This window comes from Nicotiana attenuata, chromosome 10 (assembly GCF_001879085.1).
Source record: "Nicotiana attenuata strain UT chromosome 10, NIATTr2, whole genome shotgun sequence".
In the NCBI taxonomy this organism is placed as follows: Eukaryota; Viridiplantae; Streptophyta; class Magnoliopsida; order Solanales; family Solanaceae; genus Nicotiana; species Nicotiana attenuata.
In genome coordinates, this window is record NC_031998.1 from 4,691,585 (window position 1) to 4,703,390 (window position 11,806).

At 42.5% G+C, this 11,806-nt stretch overlaps 1 protein-coding gene across 1 annotated transcript; it reads right to left on the reverse strand.

Annotated features, from left to right (window-relative positions):
- Positions 927 to 6,385, reverse strand: LOC109233549. The gene is made up of 8 exons (XM_019399435.1): positions 6,308 to 6,385; positions 4,833 to 5,152; positions 4,498 to 4,575; positions 4,288 to 4,379; positions 3,963 to 4,141; positions 3,680 to 3,749; positions 2,079 to 2,220; positions 927 to 1,416 (listed from the first exon to the last, which is right to left on the reverse strand). The coding sequence occupies exons 1-8, from the start codon at positions 6,383 to 6,385 to the stop codon at positions 927 to 929; spliced, it is 1,449 nt and encodes a 482-aa protein (XP_019254980.1).

The following is an 11,806-nucleotide window of genomic DNA, read 5'->3' on the forward strand; positions in this document are numbered from 1 at the left end:
TGAGCACAAAGTGCTCCAAAAATTACAACAAATCCCAAATTTTCGGCCATATAGGCCCAACCACCACACTTTGCCCTAAAAATGATAGTTAAGTCTCAAAAAATACTACAAATCCCTCCCCACAAGTTAATCATCATGAAACCCAACATCTAAGCATCCACCATGGCTAAAATAATCAATTAAAAAGAGAAAACAAAGAAAAAGATACAAGTTATATATTACAACAAAATCTAGGGTTAAGAAACTAATTTACACTAACTAGTTGAAGAAAAGAAAAGAGGAAAGAAGAAAGCATACCTTGTAGATGAGATGAGAGAGTTGAAGAAGAAGAAATTTGGGAAGAATGGGGGTTAGGGCTTGGGGAGGAAGAAGAAGAGAGGGAAAAAGATGAGAGAATAGAGAGAAAGGGGGTGAGGGTCGTGTGGTTGGAGTGGGGAATAAGGGGTTGGGTGTATGGATAAGGGTAATTAAAGGGGGAGGGAAGAAACTAGAAGAAATTAAAATTAAAAAAAATTCAGTTACTTACCTGACTGGGCCCGTCGCTGGGCTACCGCGGTCACACTTGGACCGCGGTGGGAAAACTTTAGAGAGCCTCTTTCACCGCGGTCTCACCGCGACCACGCTTGGACCGCGGTGGGAAAACTTCAAAGAGCCTCTTCCACCGCGGTGGGAAAACATCAGAGAGCCTCTTTCACCGCGGTCTCACCGCGGCGACGCTTGGACCGCGGTGGGAAAACTTCAGAGAGCCCCTTCCACCGCAGTCTCACCGCGGTCATGCTTGGACCGCGGTGGAGGCATTTTTCTGGTACTTTTTTTTTATTTTATTTATATATATACAGTTATACATTAAACTTACAACAATTCGTGGGTTGCCTCCCACGCAGCGCCTGATTTAAAGTCACGGCACGACGCAAATAGTGGAGTTCCTACTCCTCGTTTTTGTATTGGGGTTCTTTGAAATGTGACACCATTGTATCCCCTTTTTCGTCACCTGATCCAAGGTAGTGTTTCAACCTTTGTCCATTGACAGAGAATTTGTTCGTTCCGTCTTTTGATTCAATCTCCACAGCTCCACTAGCAAACGTTTGCACCAGTCGGAATGGCCCTGACCATCGGGATTTCAACTTACCCGGAAACAATCTTAAACTTGAGTTGTACAATAACACTATATCACCGGGTTTGAAGTCTCTGTTTACGATGTGCTTATCATGCATTGTCTTCATCCGTTCCTTGTAAAGCCTCGTGCTCTCAAAGGCTTGATACGAAATTCCTCTAGCTCGTACAGCTCCGTTAGTCGATTTTGTCCGGCTGCTTCGAGATCCATGTTTAATTGTTTTAATGCCCACCAAGCACGATGTTCTAACTCCACAGGTAGATGACAGGCCTTTCCAAACACCAACTTGTATGGTGACATACCTATTGGCGTTTTGAATGCAGTTCTGTAGGCCCAGAGTGCGTCGTCCAGCTTCTTTGCCCAATCCGTTCGGGTTGCGTTCACAGTTTTCGTTAATACACTCTTAATCTCCCTATTGGACACTTCAACTTGTCCACTAGTCTGCGGATGGTAGGGCGTAGCCACTTTGTGGTGCACATCATATTTAGCCAGCAATTTCTCGAAGGCTCTATTGCAGAAGTGAGTGCCTCCATCACTGATGATTGCCCTTGGTATCCCAAACCGGGTGAATATGTGCTTCTTCGGGAATCCGACCACCACTCGTGCATCATTGGTGGGAAAGGCTGCAGCTTCCACCCATTTAGACACATAATCTACCGCCACAAGTATGTACTTATTACCGAATGAGCTGACAAAGGGACCCATGAAGTCTATCCCCCACACGTCAAACACCTCTACTTCTTGAATTGGTTTCATTGGCATCTCATGGCGACGGGAAATGTTTCCCGTCCTTTGGCATTCATTGCAGCCCTTTACCCAGAGGTGTGCATCTCTAAATACAGTTGGCCAGAAGAATCCGGCCTCCAGCACCTTCGCAGCTGTTCTGACGCCTCCAAAATGTCCTCCATATGCTGAAGCGTGACAAGCCTGCAAAATTGAAGATTGTTCTATCTCGAGGACACACCTCCGGATAATGTTATCAACGCAAATTCTAAGCAGATGAGGTTCATCCCAATAATACATGCGACTATCACGGAAAAACTTTTTCTTTTGGACAGAAGAAAGGTCATCAGGAACAATACCACAAGCCAGGTAGTTTGCAAAATCTGCATACCATGGCGCATCCTCAAGACTGGCTGCGAGCAGTTGCTCGTCTGGAAAGGTTTCCAGAATTTCTTCGACCTCGACTGATTTTTCAGCTCCTTCAAGTCATGAAAGATGATCAGCGACTTGATTTTCTGCACCCGTACGGTCACGGATTTCGAGGTCGAATTCTTGCAACAACAACACCCAACGAATCAGGCGCGGCTTAGACTCCTTTTTCTCAATGAGGTACCTGAGAGCTGCATGGTCAGTATATACAATCACCTTGGAACCAATCAGATATAATCGGAACTTGTCAAAAGCAAACACGACTGCCAACATCTCCTTCTCCGTCACTGTGTAATTGAGTTGTGCACCGCTTAGCATTCTACTTGCATAGTAAATCGGGTGCATCAGCTTGTCTTTTCTCTGCCCCAAGACTGCTCCTATAGCATAGTCACTGGCATCACACATCAGCTCAAATGGTTGCTCCCAGTCGGGCGCGACAATGATGGGTGCAGTGGTCAACTTCTTCTTCAGTTCCTCAAATGCCAACCTGCAATCATTAGAAAACACAAAAGGGTGATCCTTTTCAAGGAGTTTGCATAATGGGTTAGCAATTTTGGAAAAGTCTTTTATGAAACGCCGGTAGAACCCGGCGTGACCAAGGAAACTTCTCACCGCCTTTACTGAAGTGGGCGGTGGTAACTTCTCAATCACGTCAACCTTAGCATGGTCGACCTCAATACCTTTTCTGGACACTCGATGTCCCAAGACTATCCCCTCTCGTACCATGAAATGGCACTTCTCCCAGTTTAGTACCAGGTTTGTCTCCACACATCTTTTGAGCACTCTGCTTAAGTTGTGAAGACAGTCTTCGAATGAATCTCCCACCACGGAGAAATCATCCATAAAGACCTCCATAATGTCCTCCATCATATCTGTAAAGATGGCTAACATGCACCATTGAAAAGTCGCAGGTGCATTACAAAGCCCAAAGGGCATTCTCCGAAAGGAAAAGATGCCATACGGACAGGTGAAGGATGTTTTCTCTCTATCTTCGAGGGCTATTGAAATCTGATTGTACCCCGAATATCCATCTGGGAAACAAAAGTGTGATCTACCAGCCAGCCTGTTCAACATTTGATCAATGAAGGGTAAGGGAAAGTGGTCCTTGCGGGTGGCGGTGTTTAATTTCCGGTAATCCATGTAGATTCGCCACCCTGTGACTGTACGAGTTGAGATCAACTCATTGTTTTCGTTTTTTCACAACAGTCATACCCCCCTTTTTCGGGACACACTGGACAGGGCTGACCCAATTACTATCAGAGATGGGGAAAATAATTCCCGCATCTAACCATTTGATCACCTCTTTCTTTACAACTTCTTTCATGTTAGGGTTCAGCCTTCGCTGGTGTTCCCTGGAAGGTCTGTGCCCTTCTTCCAGGAAAATCTTATGCATGCAGAAAGCTGGGCTGATACCCGTTATATCTGCCATGGTCCAACCAATGGCCGTCTTGTTATCCTTTAGTACCTGCAAAAGCTGCTCTACCTACACATCTAGCAGACAGGATGATATAATAACAGGTAAAGTCGAATCAGTGCCTAGAAATGCATGCCTGAGATGATATGGGAGTGGTTTCAGCTCCAACTTGGGTGGTTCCTCTATTGATGGCTTGGTTGGAGGAGTGACCCTTTTCTCCAGCTCCAGGGACTCGAACTGAGGTTCCCTTGACCAAAATCCTCGGCCTTCCAATGCCATTACCCAATCAGCTAACCCCTCGCCATCCATTTCGTCTAAGTTTGTCAAGCATGCCTCCAATGGGTCCCCCACAGTCAGGGCCCTATCATCCTCTTGCAGAATTACATCAACTTCTTCCACTAGAGAGCAATTTGCATATTCGCTGGGTCTCCTCACTGATTGTTGAACGTTGAATATGACTTCTTCATCATTCAATCTCATTTTAAGCTCCCCAGTTTCACAATCTATCAGTGCTCTCCCGGTGGCTAAAAATGGTCTCCCCAAAATAAGGGGTATCTCCTCATCCACCTGACAGTCCAGAATCACAAAGTCTGCAGGGAACACGAACTTCCCACTTGCACCAGCACATCGTCAAGAATACCTGTAGGTCTTTTCACTGTGCGATCAGCTAGCTGGAGTAACATCAAAGTCGGCCTGGCCCTGCCGATGCCCAATTTGGTGTATATAGCCAGCGGCATCAAATTTATCCTGGCTCCCAAATCACATAATGCCTTTGCAAAGGCATAACTCCCAATGGTGCACGGAATAGTGAAGCTACCTGGATCGGACATCTTTTGGGCTATCGGTTTTGCCACCACTGCGCTGCAGGTTTGTGTTAGAGTTACGGTGGATAGATCTTGAAAATCAAACTTCTTTGACATTAAATCTTTCATCATCTTGGCATAACCGGGCATCTCCCTCAAGGCATCCATCAATGGAATATTCAACTGGATTTGACGCAGCATCTCCATAAACTTTTTGTATTGGTCTGCCTTCTTTTGCTTGACCAGTCTCCGAGGGAAGGTGCAGGGATCACCCTTTGGGCACGTACTTGTTGGTTTTTCTTTGTTAGGAGTGTCTGGCACAAGAGGTGCCACCTGTTCTGCAACTTGCTCGGTCTCCTTTTCTTTGCCTTTACCCTCCTTACTCTGCTCAACCACTACTTCAGTGAGTTCCGCTGGCTGTTCTTCCTCTAATGGCACTGGAGTAGCTGGTGTAGTGTTCTTGCTGGCCTGTGCAATTTCCTGCTCTCGATCTAAATCTCTACCATTCCTTAGACTGACTGCCATCAGCTGATTCGGGTTTTGCTCCTTGGGATTAACGTTTGTGTCTGCAGGTAAAGTTCCTGGAGTGCGGTTGTTCAATGCCATGGACAGCTGACCCAGCTGTGTTTCAATATTCTTGATGGCTGAATCATGGACTGCCAATTTTTCCTGCACTTTGTTATTTGTCCCAATAAGTTGTTAATGCATACCTCTAATTTCCACCATGGTGTTGTCTTACTGCTGAGGGGGTGGTTGATAAGCCAATTGTTGCTGATTCTGCTGTGGATAACCCTGTGGTTTCTGATAAGGTACGGGCACTAATTGATTTTGAGGGTGCATACCCCCAGGCTGTTGCATATTAGGCCTGTACTGCTGATTATGTGGCGGTCTCCACTGTTGTGCTCCTTGTCTCTGGCCCCCATAATTGTTGACATAGTTCATATCTTCCCGGACCCCTTGGTTTTCGCCTTCTCCGCTCCATGAACAAACATATGACTGATTAATGCATGGTGTACATAATCCTCCATTCGTTGTATCAACAATGTGCACCTGTTTTGTACCCATCTCATCAATCTTCTTTGTCAATAAGCTCATCTGGGTTAGGAGTGTGGCCATGTTTTCTTCCTGTGAATTATTGGGATCCAATGGAACAGAATGTATTATGGGTGCTAGTGTTGCACCTCTAGTCATCCACCCCGCATTTTATGACATCTTGTCTAAGAGAATTTTGCACTCGGTGAATGTTTTGCTTAAGAAGGCACCTCCAGCTGAAGCATCCACATTAGCCTTCAAGTTGTCAGTTAGACCCATGTAGAATCTCTGGCCAAGCATCTGGTCTGGAATGCCATGATGAGGACACTTCACAAGCATCCCTTTAAATATCTCCCAAGTTTCTTGCAAAGACTCCGTGGATTGCTGCCTAAACTGTAATATGGCATCAATTTGATGTGCAGTCTTGTTAGGCGGATAGAACTTGTTCAAGAACTGCTTGACTAATTCCTCCCAAGTGGTGATAGAGTTGATCGGGAGCGAATTTAACCAAGTCTGAGCTGCCCCGGTTACTGAGAATAGGAATAGGAGCAACTTGATAGCTTCAGGAGTCACATTCGGCTGCCTTTGGGTCATGCAAATTGACAGGAAATTTTTCAAGTGTTGTTGTGGGTCTTCAATGCTTGACCCGGAGAACAATCCCTTATTTTGCAGCAGATGCAGCATGTTGTTGGTGATTTGGAATGTCTCCGCTTGAATTGCAGGCACAGCTATAGCAGTGGCCAGATTTTTAGCTGTAGGTTGTGCCCAGTCATAAAGTGCAGCCTCTGGCACAAGAGGTGCCACTCCCCTGACTTCCAGGTCAACTTGCTCATTCCTGTTGTTTCCGTTGGCGTTGTTCACGTCACCCATATCAAATTCGGGTTGGTTCGTTGGTTGAGTTTGTTGAAGTCCTTTGTTGGCACGGTTCAATGCCTTGAATATTTTCTCGGGGTCTGAGAGTCCTTCTATTAGTTCTCCAGTCGTCGAAGAATTTCTAGGCATACACCTGCTTCCCACAAGATTTCAACCGATAGAATTTCAATGTAATGATTGGTAAAGAGAAAACGGATTACTCTTGGAATCTTTGTATTTCTTTCAATTGTAATTGATAACACCGTTAGTTCCCCGGCAACGGCGCCAAAATTTGATCACGCTCAACTAAGTCTCACAAAAGACTATGCGGGCGTTGCAAATATAATCCGAGTATTATTGCCCAGAGTCGAACCACAGGGAACTAACCTATCAATCACTACTGTCAGATTTATTAAATTCACACAATCTGTTTTCCCAAACTTTTCGATTCACAATGGTTGATTTTCTAACAACTAAGATTGAAAGTATTTAACAGCTGAAAATTAACTAAACTTGATGTGTAAACAGTAGAAATAAAGTCTAAGGCAATGCTTTCCCTTGTTGGTACTTTCCTTGGTTGTATATGTGCTATAACTGTGATTTAGCTATCTCTAACAATCATGAACTCTCCATATATCATAATTCTTTCTCAAGTAATTATAATAATCTACTAGACGCACTTTCTCAAGCTACGCTAGCTACTTGCACAATACAGTTCACTTAGATTGCACCTGGGGTTTCGTTATCTCTAATCCAACCTCTAAACCCTCGGCTATGACTCTCGTCTACACTCCGGGAGTGATGTTGTTCATACAATCACCTAAATATGCACTCTCTCTCAAGAAGTTACATAATAAATAGGAACGGATAATTGAGGGCCCTTTCAACTATTCCACAATCAAAACATAGATGAACAATTAGAGATTAACAATCAAATCTAATTATATTGATAAAACAACCAAGTTATTCCCAACGGGTTCCACCAAAACCTTAGATTAAGGTTTTTAGCTACTCATGACAATGGGTAAATTAAATACTAAAAAATTCATAATCATAAATTGCAAGAAAATAAAGAAGAATAGAAATAATGATGTTTTGGGTTATCTCTCACACTTGTTTATCTTGCCAAAATACTCTCTAATAATGTTACATGCCTCCTTTGGGCGAGTTCTAGTGTTTAAATAGGTTTTGGGCTAAGAATTCCAGAATTCGCACTTTAGTCCTTCAATTTCTCGTCGCCTGCCGCGGTCCTACCGCGCCCACGCTGGGACCGCAGCCAAATAGCCTCTCTGAATCTCCTCTGACAGCTCACCGCGGTGCTACCGCGCCCACGCTGGGACCGCGGCAGTTCACCTCCAGGCCTCGTTTGTGTATTTTCAAATGGTTCACTCGGCGACTTTGATGCGATTAACTTTTTTTTCTTCCATAAATGATACAAAATCACTCCATAGCCTTCTTTTAATGTATGTAACCTGAAAAATATGAAAAGCACTAATAAGAGCATTTTGCTATCACTTACAATAAAAACTCTACAAGAAAGTGGTTCTTTTGGGGCTTAATCATAGTTCAATTCACCTATTATCACCATACAACGCTATAACGGCACGCACATCGGCCACGGCTGAGGTCGTGTATTCAGAATGCTTGAATGGTGAATTGGATGTCACGACATTTCGTAGGGTCGACCAGTAACACAGTCAAATGACTTAGGTACTATGGTTAATGACCGTTGGATAAAGGAGAATACCTAGTATATAAACTAAGTGAGAAGAAGGAGAAAGGGGGGTGAAACAAATTCACACGCAGAGATATTTTCTGAGAAGAAGAGGGATCCTCATCTCTCTCTCTCCGCATGATGGAGAAAGAAGCAAGGAAGTTCAGATCCTCGATACACGTCGTTAGTCTCATCATATCATTAAATATGTAAAGTTCAACCTTGTTAAAGATCGGTGACCCATTTTATCTATGTATTTATCACTATTATTCAATATTATGAAAATCACCATCCTCTTCTTACATAATGGGATTCAATCAATGTTATAGTTAAATCTTGTGTTTGCTTATTCTTACCTTCTATCTTAGATCTAGGATAAATTATCTTTGGCTAGGATTTACCTCAAACCTTCTTATTTAATTAGTTCAATAAAAAGTATAAGTTTTTTCGGTCGAACATTTGGCGTCGTCTGTGGGGATTTTCTAGCCAAAGCCTTAGGTCCCTCTAGATCCAAACATGGTGTTAGCTCTATCTCCCATTCGGTGAAGTTTCACCCGTTCATTACGAATGCCGACTTGTCGGACCGGTCGGTAAACCCCCCAAACCGTCAAACCAACCTAGGGATTTACACACGAAAACTGCACTGCACCACAACAGCAACCCTGAAGCTTTGTGAACATGAGCCATCATAAATAGGCTGCAACTACGCGTACCAAACGCGTCCGTAATCCCATTTCCAGGTTAGTACCTAACGCCTCCTACATCCTGCGCAAATCGCCTCCCCTTCTACTATATGAGACGATGCTTATTGTGTAATTTTGTCACGACCCAAACCGATGGGCCGCGACGAGCACGCGGTGCCTTACTCGACCGAGTGCCAACATAACGTATCTTTCATATTGCACCGTCATTGGTAACTGGGACAACATGGCCACAACTCGTAATGTATAACTATAAGTGGGGAAGCACTGTATCAATGAACCATCTTTCTTAAACATGAATACATATGGGCCATCAAGGCCTCTGACATACTGTACAAAATAAATCTCTGTCTACAAAGCCTCTAAGAGTATTTGACATCAAATGGGACAGGGTACCGGCCTACCCATAAGTCTGTAGCGAAGTTCTGACACGATGACTCATAGACTCGGCTGCACTCCAAATGAGGTGGAGTCTTACCGATCCTTCGCTGAATGCTAACATCATCTACTATGATGGCTCGTCAAACTGATCGTCAATACCTGCAAGCATGAATGCAGCGTCCCCAACAAAAGGACGTCAGTACGAATAATGTACCGAGTATGTAAGGCACATAAATAAGTATATAAAAGACATGGAAGAAACATAGAGTAAATGACTCAACCTGTAAGTCTAGATAACTTTGTATATCGTGAAATAATTATAGTGTCATGCATATGCGTATGAATGTCACGTCGTGCATAGGTTCATGTGTTCATAACATCATCAAGCCTCTGAGGGCATACCATCATATCATCTCGGCCACTGTGGGCAAATCATCAACGTATACCAGCTGATCAGGTGGTGGTGCGTATATAACGCCATAACCTTTCCCATATCTCATATACATATATATACATATATATACGCGTATATAACGACATCTGGTCATGGGTCAATGTGCATGTATAAATGCATGAAATGCATATGAAATACGTTAATAAAATCTCTCGGTACGTCATAAGAGCATTACGCCTCTGATTAATATCATGAAATAAACTTTATCAACTTACGTAATTTTTGGGACCCATGAACAGAAGATGTAATAATAAGACTCATGGGAATTCAAGAACATAGGCACCTCTAATACTTCTATGAATAGAGTCATTTATGGAAGTTGTGCATTTGCTCGTTTTGTTTGTATCGTATAGATCATGTCAAAAGGAAAGAAGGGATAGCCTTAACATACCTGAAGTAGGGAAAAATTCGTATGATATTCTTGAGAAAGATTACGTCGTACTCCGTTAAGATTGAATTCAAACATCATAGTGACATGGGGGTCCGAGGGAAAATAGAAGATCGTGTTGACACAGACACATTATATATCAACACTCTGCCAAAGGCCTTCAAACTTTTCCAAACTAATATAAGTTTGGACCGAACATTCTCGCTTTGGTCAATTGATGTTGGACAAGGAGATGATAGCAAAATGATTAGACATAATATTAATAACTATATAAAATCATGTTTTATTTTATTTTTTACAAAAATGTTCCACTCAAAATACCATATCAAATATATATAACGATATCAAGGTTGTTAAACTTACGTGGTGTAACATCCTTCCCCTCTTTAGAACATTCGTCCTCGAATGTTGACTCTTAGAGATTTACAAAATTTTCACTAGGGTCTCTTTTGTAAATTAAACTAAAACCCAAACTATATCTAAAGTCTTGACTATTCACAACCTTTTATACTTGAGTAGCTCGTATCTTCTTCGCCTTTATCTTACTTACTTTTCAATCACACATCATATCTTCTATCTCTTTCATGACCTCCCTTGCAACATAACTTGAAGCTCTCTTATAATACTTGCACCTCTGGTGCATACACAATCTGGTGGTAGCGCTGGTACTATTCTAACTGGCTCTATCATAGGGTCGTTATGGAATATGGTGGTTTTGTTGTACTATCTCTCTTGTGCCTATGATATTAAGGATGATCCTGCAATGTTCTCAATCATGATTTTTATAATTGTCTGGGGCCAATAATCAGACTCCTGATTTACTTAGTTGATGTAACTCTTTAGTTTCCTCTTTGTTCTGATCAGCCTTTATGTAGGCTTAAGCTATCTTCCGATCTGCGGCTCATGGAATTTAGTCATTACCTTAGACTTTCATTGACACTATGGAAAACCATGATACAATCTTCTAATGATTCAATCCTTTGTCTATGACCTGGACCCAATTCCTTTTTTTAACTTATACCGGAATCTTCTACGGCTGATCATTAATCGGATAATTCCTTTTGTTCCATCTCAGATTTCTTCAAAAGTGAGCAATTGCTTTTACTGGTCTTTTTGCCCCCTTGTTGCGTGCATACTTAGCTTATCTGAGTTCTCACGCATGCCGAAATTTTTGTGCAACTCATATGGTCTTGAATATTACTGTTGGTTTTTACTCCCCGCTCATTAGCCATGGTAGGTGCCACTTTCTTTTAGAGTACATATAATTTTGTAGTGAGACTGTTGTTACACGACCATTTCCTCTTAGTTCACTGTGCTTAGGTTGGAGCCTTCTTCCTTATTTCCTCAGCTAGCCTTTCACTGTAGTACTTAGGGAGGATCCTCTGACTCTTGTAAAGCTACGAGCTTATAACATTGTATGCTTGACGGAATTTTTGATGTTCTTCCTCACCTATAATTATTCGTAGTTACTTATCTCCACGCCTTGTGCTTGTAGAGTTGCTTCTGAACTAATATTTTGACTGACTTCCTAGTGGTACTCTCTTTTATTTCCGTAACACTCATACGGTATCTTTATCTACCCCAACTCCTATCAGAATATTTCTCAAGGGTCACGATGTCATATCTGCGAGACTGAATTTTCCATGTTGGGGTCCACTATGTTTATCTTACATAATCTGATGATTTGTCTGTATCCTCTTGTCTGTCCATAGCTAGGCTCTTCCTAAATTCACTACTAACTACTCGTTGGACCATTCTCATATCAATATTCCGCACAATATTTCTTGTGTTATTTCCTTTG